Raw genomic sequence first — 12,029 nt, forward strand, 5'->3', positions numbered from 1 at the left:
CACTTTCATCTTCAACATTTGTTTTTGCATAAAGTTTCAGGTTTAAAATAGCAAGAAAAATTTTCAACCCTTCATTAAAGGTATCAACTTACAACACACAAAACCATTGTTGTTGAGTAAAGTCAAGTCCCCCTAATAGGATTGACCGCATTTGTGAATCATGGATGACTCTCTTAGAGCAACCATCAAAAGTTCATTTGACAAATAAATAACAAAGCAATAACTAACACATTAAAATTTGAGAAGAACATGAAAAGTGAATAAAAACTAACAAATTAGAAACAACTACGACAATCACAAAGCAAATGAGGAAGAATAAATATATTTCAGAAACAATTTACAAAAAGGCAAACCAAGAGACAAACAACATATGAGTTCAAATGCAACACTAGATAAAAGAAAAATCAAATTTGCTTCAAAATAAAGGTATAAAGAGATACCTTTTTCAAGGTTCTTCACATTTTTGGAGAAAAGAATGATCCTAATCTCGTGGATTTGCTCTTTTGCGTCCTCCAAACCAGGCTTTTATAGGCATACACCATGTTTCCTTACTACCTAAAAACAAAAATTCCTAAAACTAAGTGATTCAAGTTCAAAAGTAGAAGCACGGTAAACACCATGTGAAGGCGGAACAAAAGTGGTGGAGAAAAATTTCAAAACTAAGAGATTCAAATGACTGGTATTTATGGATTTTTTGGTATTAATATCAGTGGATTTAGAGGCCCAAAATAATAATAGATAGATTGGTCCAAATTCAAAGGGATTTTTAGTATTAAACTTACCTCTTGCAGCAAAACCATGGATGAGCAAAGTGAGTACCCAAAGGTGATCATAGGTAACCTCTTTGCATCATATTGATTTCTTTTCAAATCCTGAACTACTAAACTAGCATCGATCATCTAAAAGAACTATATTACAACAAAGGGTTACCTTCTGCTGAATAAGCTTATACTCCACAAGTTCATTGTAGGAACACTGTAACTTCGCATTATTTGCATTTATCTCAACTAGTTCTGTCTCAAGCTTACCAACTGGTCATATAATGCAATAAAAGAGAGAACGGTCAAGACATGAACCACCATAAAAAATTGACAGGAGTTTTGCCTAATTTGCAGTCTTTGTAAGTAATATATTAACACACAAAAATCCATAAACACAAGCAAAATAAAATTTGGATCAGAATCTCCTTTATCCATTGAGAACTAGGTCTTTCCCATCCTAATTTCTATAAAACTCCATAATCGAAACCAGGGTCTTCCCTTTAAAATCCTGAATCGTCACCTTCCTCTTGCTTGATAACTGAGCCAAATAACACCAAATTTTCAAATTTCATAAAAAATATAATTGCAAAAAGAAAATGCAATCACAAGCTACTGGAAATGAGAAGAGGCAGGAAAAAAACACACAAACCCAACAAACAATGAGATCGTCATCGTCGTCGTACCCTTTTTTCGTAGCTGTCGAGGCATCCTCAAGTTGGTTTTCAGGGCGTTGTTCATAACATTCTTGAAGAAATGGTTCAAAAACGGTGCGAATGAGAGACTTGTAAAGGAATTTGGAGAGGTCGAGAGACGGAAGATTGCAAAGAATTGCGAAGGAATTGTAAGAGGCATTGTATTTACATGGTGGTTTTGAGAAAAGTGTAAAGTAAGAGAGAGAAAAACTTTAATTTTTTACAAAATAATAAAATAATAAAATAATAAAAAAAGAGCTTTAATGTCGGTTCTCAAAAAGCAGGATGTTTAATGTCAGTTTTAAACCGACATTAAAGCTCTATATTTAATGTCGGTCTAAAACCGACATTAAACATCCGCCTTTTGAAAATCCAACATTAAAGCTCATTTTTCATTTTTTTCACCTGACATTAAAGACCAAATTTCTTCTAGTGGCCTTATTCAAAGATACTATGAATGTGAGCCGCTTTGTAGTTAATATAAACGATGTAATCCTAAATCGTTCATGTAGAGACATGAAAGTGGGGGCATCCTAAGTAAAAGGTTTACTTAAGACAGAACCATGAAATAGTCACTTTTACGTTATAACGTCGTTTACTGTTTAAAATTAACTATCTCGATTATTGATTACCTAGGTAACTTAATCTTAATCCTGCGCTAACTGTGAACTCCTATTCACACGAGATTATCCTTAGATCTGCATAGGTGAGGGCAACTCATTAGCGTCGGCCCAATAAGCCTTCCATTTCAGGGGTAAGATCGGGTGGATAGTTGGAAACATAAGATGTAAGACGGAATTCACTCCTACACGCTTTAGGGTTAGTAGATAGGTTGTTTCCTTAAGGGCTGAATCCAAGTCTTGAACAATGGGGCCCCACCCTCTCATTGGCTCGAGAGGGATTCGGTTTATAGGATGTACCTTAAAATCAATTGTTCAATAGTGGATCAGTGGGACTTAAGGAGAAAGATGTAGTCTTGGGGGTAAAACGATACTTTTCGACCGAGCCAAGCTTACGAACAACTTGTGAAGGGTTAACTTACTGATCATGGTTATATCAAATGGACACAAATATATCTATAGTGAGGAGAGTGCAACTACGGGGTTTTAGTGGAAAGACCCGTTAATTAACGAATGTTGATTAGCTCGGTATAAAAGAGTTTAGCCTGTTAATCTCAGATCGTTGGAACCCGTAATCTATAGGTCCATTAGATTTTCCTACTAGCTCATATGGAATAAACTTAGAACAATATGATGGAATGAGTCAAATTGTTTGAAACAGAAGATGAGAGAGAAACCAACAAGTATATGTGATATAGTCGTTGATGTTAAATTACTAATAGATTTTTATGGTTAAATAGGATTTAAATATTAAAGATATGAATGTGAATTCATACTCGGAAGCTCGGAAAAGATGGAAATAGTGAAAGTTGTAAAAAGTCAAAATGTTGACTTTTGACTTTTGAAAAGTCAAACTTTGACCGACAATATATTCAAATGTGATTTGAATCTTGAGAAAATAAATGCGGATTCATGTTCGGAAGGCCAAATTTAGTCAAGACGGACAAAATTGTAAAAAGTCAAAATGTTGACTTTTTGGTTTGAAAAGTTAAAGTTTGACTTTGACCAAAAGACAATTTTACCCTTTGGCCAAAGTTAGTGGAAAAATACAACATTTTGTTGGATAAACCCACTAACTATAGTGGGCTAGGTGTTAACAAACTATGAAGACATTGACTCATGTATTTGCATGCACATGCAACCTTACATGTAAGTTCCCTATAAATTGGGCTCTTACGGCTTCAAGAAAAGGGCTTGACATTATTTTTCTAGAACAACATTAGGTTGTGTTTTTCTATTTGGTTTTCCAAAAAATCAAATATTAAAATCAAACTCCTTATCCATTTTTTTCCAATTGTTTTCCTCTCTCCCGGTTTCCTTCATCCAACGGATACCACAACCCGATTCTGAGTCCCGAGGATAGTAGGTCAACCCTAGTGGTGGTTCAAGCATTAATCAGAGCTTCGAACGTAAGTTTTTCTTAAAAACCCTATTTTGAATCTTATTCCGAAATAGGGGTTTTTTTTTTTTTTGTTCATTAATTGCAATTAGGGTAAATTTTCGATCTTTCTTCTGTCCTGCTCATTTAATCTCTATCAATCTTCAGTGATTCTGATTATATTAGACCAGTCAGATTCATTCCTATACACTATAAATCAACGATCATGAGAAACAAACAACCAGTTCATAAAATACAATCAATGAATCTTTGTTATCTAATGTGCAATATGTTGGAACTAGTACATCTGCAGCCATAAAATCAGGGCATCCATCGTTTTCACCCCACCTACCATTCTATGACAAACTTATCTGTTGATGTGATGCCATTGAAGAAGCTTACCATCTACTTGATTGATTAAAGCAGCAATGTTTTCTTACTAAAAGCTAGCAAATATGTTTTTATTGGAAACAAAATCGTGAGATAAAATTTAAAATACTTTAATATGAATCTCCAAAATGATCGAATCTAGAAGAAAAATATTAATACTTTTAATATGAAACAACAAATTTAAAACACCAACGCATAAAATAACTAGGAAACATATCATACACACACAATTGAAAAACAAAATCTTATGTTTATGGGTAAAAGTATAAAGATTTGAAAACAATACACTAAAAAAGGATATCTTATATTCATCACTATCACCCAAAAATAAACATATTATGATGAGCATCTCTAGGAAATTTGTTATGAGTCTCTCAAACAAAAAAAAAATTGAAAATATACAAATCAAGCTTACGTCACTTTATGCTATAAATAAGTATTATTTTGTTGCTATTTTTCAGTTTTGATCAAAACTTAATTTCTTGCTATACGCTACGAGTACTAAAGAAATTCCAAGTGGGGTTTGCAACAATACCTAAATGAAGCTAGAGATGAAATCGCTCTACGGGAGGCGAATGAATCGTAGAGCAGAGAGGAGACATTCACACATCCGGGGCGGCAACGAATGACCAAACTGTGGGGCGGGGAGCAGGCAACGTGTGCAGCAGCCAAACGAGCAGACGACAACAGATTAGTTTCTTCAGGTGGGTGTCTTGTCTATCGCGAGAGTAGAGGCAGTGAGAATAGAGATGAAGCGTTTTCAGGGAGGGGTAAAGATAGTGAGAGTAGAGGAGGTCAGACCCTCCTCACATAATTTCCAAACAAATTTAAACCTTCGACCAAACTACAGTTGGGCCCCTAAAAGAGGCCATTCATACAATTTTTTGTTGGCTCCTTCATCCTTTTTCTACTTTTGATTATTCAACATTCTCACTCATCTAAACCTGAACATATACAAAAGATAGTGATATGTATATGGAATATGGATTCAGGAACAAAGAGAAGTGTTTAATATTTACATTATTTGCCTTGAACCTCCTCCCAACAAGAAAAAAAGAAGCTGATATAACCAACCCTATTATACAAGGAGACAGATTAGTCTCCATGGATAAAATTACAATATGGTAAGAAAATAATCGACAATCTTTGAAACCTTCATGTGGAAAAGCTTGTCATCAATCAGATCCCTCATAATACGGGACTTCATCTCATTGATGGCATCACCAACGAACATTTTGCCTTTCTACTCTTTGTACAAACCTCATCATCAAACCAGCACCTCCCTCGAGTAATTGTTTATTTTCTCGGCATGTTCGGTTGACACGTAGATTGCATCTCGTAGAGTGCTGTGATTTCGCCCATAGACTATGTAAACAATCACTCCAATCACTAGCCATACCGACACCCGAGCCCATGTACCAACTCTGAAAAGTTGAGAAATGGATCGATATAGAAATGAGGAAATGAAAATGGTTTGAAATGACGTTTAGGTTAATGATAATATCATTTGTCCTCGTGAACAGAATGGAAGAAACCTCAAAAAGTACGTTACATATATTTATAGATGAATGAAGCTAAGATGAAACGGTTTCTTACCCAAGATTGATGAGCAAGTAGGTGTTGATGAGAATACACACAATTGGTAGCAGAGGAACAAATGGGCAGGTGAAACCTGAGAAAAAGGCAAAAGAAAATGTAATAAATCAGTAACATCATACATTAACCAACAAAAAATTGTTCATCTATACACTTATATTTCATGTTACATTATTGACGTGCCCAAAAAAGAATGAGAGCTGGAACTTGGGACGGAGGAAGTGGTTCTGACGATAAAAGGCAAACTACGTTCATAACCAGAGGACTAATACAGAAAAATATGTAGGCATTGTCCTATCTTTCCTTACACTCAAAGGTGCCAAAATCCAAGAAATAGTCAACAATGTATGGCAAAGTCGTTAGCAGCAGTTGCATCCTAGCTAAGCAATTGTATTAAAGATGGGTAGTCCAAGGAGAACTTTTTTCCAGCTAGTTAGTTCACAAACTTGCATATGAAGCTAATGCAGACTTGCAATGTTATGTGTGATACTAAGTCAAACGCTATTCGGCTAAAAAAAAAATAAAAAGCCAAATACTTGAATAGGATGCAAGAGAAAGGGAGTCTTGTTCTCACCTCCTGTGTATCCAAAGCTGTGCCTTGCATCATCTTGGTCTATGCAGGACAGCACAACTAAAGCAGATAAAAGAAGGAAAACGCCAGTTCCACTAACTGAATATCGCACATAGCTGATGGAAACATCAAACACGTTGAGAAAAAATAAGTACAAGAGGAACAAGAAACACTAAATATACATAAATCACAATAGTTCATCCACTAAAAAAAAACATGTCAGGAACTTGAATCTTTTAAGGTTTGGAGGATTTGTGGCGTCTTCCTTACCCACAAAGGTTTCAAAATCTTTTAGCATGGAACTTGCACTGTTGATTTGTTTTGATGGATTAAGAGATTAATATTCTGGTTATGGATCTTTATGACAAACCATAATAAACTTATGCGCGTAACAAGCAGAAATCTAAAACATAAGTTGCAATAACAACCACCAACCTTGGAAGGCGCAGATTTGTAGCTGCGTAGGTAAGTAGTAGTGCCCCAACGCATGTGGACAAGATGGCCCATCCAGCAAATTTTCGTCGATTCTTGTCATTCAGAGCGTCTGCAACAATTAAACATAACGGAAAATAAGACCACAACAGATTTTGAAAAAGCTTTTGTGTAAGTAAAAACATTAGTAACTCTACAGTCTTCAAAAAATCTTTGATAAAAGCGGATAACCATATTTTAGTTGGAGCTTAAACACATGGAACCAAAAGAAAAGAAAGGCATCCAAGTTATTACATCTCCCATTTTCCTTAAAATGGGAAAATAATTCTAAGAAAATGTTTCAAAATTATGAGCCTCAAGCCTAGGTGAGACAAGCTGCTGCTCACGATACTGGCACCAACGAACAACCTCATTGTAACAGACAAGATACTAAAGTAAGAGCAATCATGAAACTTACAGCCACGTCGAGCGAGATAGCTGCCGATTATTGGGATGTCAACTGATGAATCCACTTTCGCAAGCAAGGGTCTAGCACTGTCCTTTGTAGAATTGTTCTCAGTATATTGTCCATCAACATCATCAGCGCTTGTATGAATAGGTAGGGACAGTGGATCAAATGACTCATGAAGAGATGATGGCAATGGCACCTCATTGGGTGGAATATATCTGAGAATCAACACCGATACAGCCACTGTGGCAAATGCAAAAAGAGTACCAACACTAACCTGCACAAGGTGAAAATCTTCTTCAACCAACTCTCCCGTATAATCAAAACTATAAATAAAATCAATAGCTCAAGCTCAAGTAGTTTTATTCTTCCACAATCCAGATAGCAATTTAGAAATTCAAACTATGAATACTCCATTTAAAATTCAGTATCAAGACTCAGACTTCCATTTCATGACACGTGTTCTTCATCTTAACAACCATACTATGAAATGAAACCACATTCCGAGAGTAAGAATGTCAAAATGTACAACAAGATGTGAGTGTAATATACAAAGAGGATAGGTAAAGAGCGGAACATTTTTTAAATTGGTGAGACAACCCAGGGAGCTGAAAATTTTAGATTATATTTGTAAGATTTTTTTATTAATTACAAACATTTTTGTGTCTATTTAACATAGCAAAGTTTAAAACAAAACATCTTCAACCTTTATCATCAATTCCTTAGAACATGAGAAAAATTAGATCGAGCCGCCTTACCATCCCTGCTAAATCTGAAACATCCATGAAAAAGGCCAAGCATGCAGCACCAATACCACTTACTATGGTGCTCTTGACAGGAACTTGAGTTTTTTTATTAACATCCGCAAAAAAAGAAGGCAGTAACCCATCTCTCGACATTGCCATCAAGATTCGTGGCTGGAAAGTGAAGCACATGGGTTAAAAATAAAATTCATGTACAAGAAGATGCAAGATGTTAGACGAAAAAGGAGTGGTAAGAAAGAATGTGTTTTCTTTTTCTGTGTAAGAAAAGAAGGATTCATAACTACCGAAAAAGCAATGCAACATCCAATATGGTTAATCAACAATAAACCATATTCTACAATGAGCAAAGATCCCAGAAATAGAAAGGCAAATAATAGTTCCAACATTCAAAATATATTTTCTTTTTTTCATGATGAGGAGTCCTTTTACTTGTATTATAATCACTACATGTAAAAGGTAATGTACTTCAATGATCAGATTTTTTCTGTGAAAAAAAACTTTGTTGAGACCCCTCAAAGACTTCATATAATTAAATACCTGAGGTAGCAAAGAACCCAGCAATGTTGAGCACAGGGCAGTAACAGCTCCGGTACTCACCACATAACTGACGAAGAAAGAAACATCATCAGCTGATACAATCCACTCAATCTATCCCAAAGACTAACGACAACATAAAACTAGTGGCATCCCCTTGATAACTCAAAATTTAAAGCATACAAGTGGACACTTACGCTGCCCATTGCATCCCATGCTCAGCAAATGCAGAGGAGATGGGAGTATCAGGATCCATCTCATAATAAGGCACCAGACCAACAATCACAACTGAGACCATCATATATAGTGCACAGCAAAGAGATAATGAAAGTCCGATCCCAAGTGGCAAATCTCGTTGAGGATTTTTCACCTATTGAAAACACTCATAGTAAGTCCATGATTCCACAAATTATGCAAGCCGAAAAGACTACAAACGATTCACTAGTGTCTCTGTTGCATATTTGCTGATAAAGATTGATGTATGCTTGAATGAAATTAGATGTTTGAATATAAAATGAACATAAATCCCTTCCATGTTCAATTCCAAATATGTTGTTGGTTTAAACTTACGAACTTGATTTTTTTTTTTTTTTTTTTTTTTTTTTTTTGGTGTGGATTGAAGGAGTAAATAAAGAGGGAAACACAAAGAACTTGTTCTTCATAAGATCTACAACTGACTTCAGAAAACAATCAGGAATTTTACATTATCTTAGTCACCTTTATGTTCTAAGAAGTTTTTGTGATAACAGATGCTGGCATAAGATTTTACCTCTTCAGCAGTACTCGCAACAGCATCAAAACCAATATAAGCAAAGAAGACGGTAGCAGAGCCAGCAAGCATCCCATCTACTCCATAGGGAAAATACCTGCTATATAGCAAGGTTGACATTTATAAATGTACATCAGAAATGGCAAAATTAATTTATAGAGAAGCAAAACACAGAGTGAAATTTTGGAGTACCCTGTAGGAAGTTCATATCCAACCCATCCAGTCTTGAAACCGATATAAGAGCCAGCTATAATGACAAACATCATTGCACATACATTTGCTCCTGTCACAACAGCTTGTGCTGCAATACTCTGCAAGAATATTACACAAATTAATAACAAAATGAATTAACACATGTGATTTAGAAATCATTCTTTCACAAATTACTGGTATACCTCCTTGATTCCTAAACATAAAAGAGCAGTGACAATCAAAACTAAGATTGCTGCACATGGATCGACAACAATATCAAGTCCAGGTAGAGTTTGCCGGGCTAGGAAGGAAGGCAAACGATCATTGCCACCAAACAATAAGGCCTGAAAAGATGCAAAAGTTAACATAAGAACTACTAAGGCATCAGAGTTCCAAAGTTTTCTGTGAATCATGCACTTGCATGGCATAACCAAGAAAACCAGAGTCATTTCTGTTCAATTAAATAATCGTGAAAAAGGTTGAAAGGAATTCACAGTACCAAATTTGGGGATATTCCACGCGCAACAGCTGAGCCACCAAGTGTATATTCCAGTATCAAAGCCCAACCAATCAACCAAGCAACTCTGAAAGAATAGCAATGGAAATCACCAATCAGCAGGTGAATCGAAGATGAACTGCATAATCATATGCTAAAAGCCTTGGAACTACATCAATAGGTACCATCTCATTGCAAACAAGTTTTCTAGATGGGAAAGTGAAATTTACAACCAGCTATTTCCCATCTTTGTCAAGAAAATATAATGAACAATACACATCCAAATCCCCGAAAAAATGAAAACCAAAATGATAATAGTTTCAATAGTGGCACACAATACTTTTTCTGCTTTAAGGTCCCAATCGAGCAGTAAACTTACAATCCAGAAAGATGACTTAAACACTAGACATCATAAACTTCAAAGTAAAGTCACACAAAATTACCCTTCTCCAACACATATGTATGAGTAGTGATAAGCACTTCCAGCTGATGGACAACGACTTGCAAGCTCCGCATAGCAAAATGCAGAAAGCGCTGCAGCTATTCCAGCAATCAGGAAGGAGATGGCAAGGGCTGGTCCTGAATGTTCTCTGGCAACAGTTCCAACAAGAATATACACTCCAGCTCCAATAGTAGCACCAACTCCTACACAAGAGAAAATAAAGTTCCATGGTGAATTACATATTCAAAAAAGAAGGCAAACATACTTGAGATCGGCTTATGAACAGCTGAACTGCCAGAAGCTTAGTATCCATTAGAAACTATCATGATCAAGACAACAAACAGTATAAGAAACTAATTCCAAAAACTAATACTACCAAGTTGCTGAGATTCTATTACCTACAAGGAAAGAACAAAGCATCAAAACATCCTTAAGAAAATCAAAAACTCAAACCCAATAAAAACTTCAAGGATTTAAAGGATATAACTTCTAAAATAAAAACAAATTGAAAAAAAAAAAAAGGAAAAAGAACCATGAATTACAACATGAGTACCTATTGAAATAAGGTGAGGAACCGATAACTCTTTGGCTAATTGATGATGTCCTGATGAAGAAGAAGAAGATGAAGAATTGGCAGAATCAACCTGTTTCCTCCTTATTAATGCTTTGAAACCAACCCTTGAACTCTGTCCCCCCCTTCCCGTCTCTTCTCCAGAAGAACCCAAGAAACCCATAAAAAAATCCCCTGTTTTCGCTTTTTTTTACCCCTTCACCTTAAGATTACAATAATTATCCAACGAAAATGGCGAAACAGAAGCCAATAATTCAATACATGTATTGAAAAATACGCTAAACCCAGATGGAGAAATCTACCCGCATTCCCAAATCAAGGAAAAACAAACCCCAAAAGAAATTTTGGAGCGATTCTTCTTGGACTAAGATGGGGAGCGGGCAGTTTCCAAAAGAAATGAAAAAAACGTGACCTTCTCTTCTCTTCTCTTCTTTTGTATATGGGTGTCAAAAATTGAAAGAAAAAATAGGGAATATATATGAACTAATGAAAGAAGGAGAACCCTTCCCTCGTATAGCTGCGGCTGGAAGGAAATGGGGATTCAAAGTGGTCGGATTTTGAATGATATATAAGAAAAAGAATTGAAATAGATTGAAGAATGTAGCGTGTGGAGGCCCTCACTCCAATGCTGCCGACCCAATTGGACAAATCTGGTGCCCGCTGCCCGCGGGTAGAAGGGGCAGAGATTTGTGAAGGAGAAGATTGTGGATGAGGGAATCCAACAAGCTTCTTCCCAAGAATGGCGGGACGGCTCCCCACAGCCACTTTTTTCCCTGTTTTTTTCCTATCAAAATTCCCATGAAGTCTCCGGTTAATGAGTTATATTTATGCTCACAGCCCTATTGAATTTAAGATAGAAATATAGATACCACCGCTGGTTCTTTATTTATCCTTTTTACATAAATGGATGCAAACAAAAACTGAAATTATAAATATTTAATAGCTAGCATAATACTAAAATTTAACAAGAAATATGTAAAAAAAACAGCTCTAATTACGCCTATTCTTAATTTCTAATCCTAGATAGAATGTGAGGATGTAAGGAGCCATACGTAAATATAATATCTAGTTAAATATGTCGGATGACTTCTAATAATTAGATTGAATATAAACTAATCTTGTTTCGATTTGGTCCGTTATGGAACGTAATTTTTTCGTTTGAACAGAGACATTTAATAAAGTTTTTAAGTTTCATTTTTTTATGTAAATGATATTTTTACTTTGAAATATGTTTGATTGTTGTGCAGTTTGTAATGTCAAGGGGCAAAAGTGTCCTTTTCTTATTGATTAGGGTCCAGTTAAATTTATAATTTAATATAATATTATATTAAGAAAAGAAAATAAGTAAGTTACTCTTTGGGTAAATCATAACT

At 35.5% G+C, this 12,029-nt stretch overlaps 1 protein-coding gene across 1 annotated transcript; it reads right to left on the bottom strand.

Moving 5' to 3' along the window:
* Nucleotides 1–4,792: 4,792 nt before the first annotated feature.
* Nucleotides 4,793–11,451, bottom strand: LOC103486182 (cationic amino acid transporter 3, mitochondrial-like). Its single transcript, XM_051089368.1, has 14 exons — nt 10,639–11,451; nt 10,087–10,288; nt 9,647–9,731; nt 9,351–9,491; nt 9,148–9,266; nt 8,956–9,052; nt 8,384–8,556; nt 8,190–8,256; nt 7,647–7,805; nt 6,898–7,165; nt 6,444–6,552; nt 6,012–6,124; nt 5,438–5,513; nt 4,793–5,265 (listed from the first exon to the last, which is right to left on the bottom strand). The coding sequence occupies exons 1-14, from the start codon at nt 10,817–10,819 to the stop codon at nt 5,109–5,111; spliced, it is 1,947 nt and encodes a 648-aa protein (XP_050945325.1). The 5' UTR covers nt 10,820–11,451; the 3' UTR covers nt 4,793–5,108.
* Nucleotides 11,452–12,029: the final 578 nt, after the last annotated feature.

Source organism: Cucumis melo, chromosome 8, assembly GCF_025177605.1.
Source record: "Cucumis melo cultivar AY chromosome 8, USDA_Cmelo_AY_1.0, whole genome shotgun sequence".
Lineage (NCBI taxonomy): Eukaryota > Viridiplantae > Streptophyta > Magnoliopsida > Cucurbitales > Cucurbitaceae > Cucumis > Cucumis melo.

What these genes read in the sequence shown, in the direction of transcription:
- LOC103486182 (XM_051089368.1), bottom strand. Translation starts at nt 10,819, where the DNA reads ATGGGTTTCTTGGGTTCTTCTGGAGAAGAGACGGGAAGGGGGGGACAG. An exon ending in TTGCGAGTACTGCTGAAGAG is followed by an intron (nt 8,557 to 8,955) that starts GTAAAATCTTAT and finishes TGTTTTCAATAG; the next exon opens with GTGAAAAATCCTCAACGAGA. An exon ending in TTTCAGATTTAGCAGGGATG is followed by an intron (nt 7,166 to 7,646) that starts GTAAGGCGGCTC and finishes CACCTTGTGCAG; the next exon opens with GTTAGTGTTGGTACTCTTTT.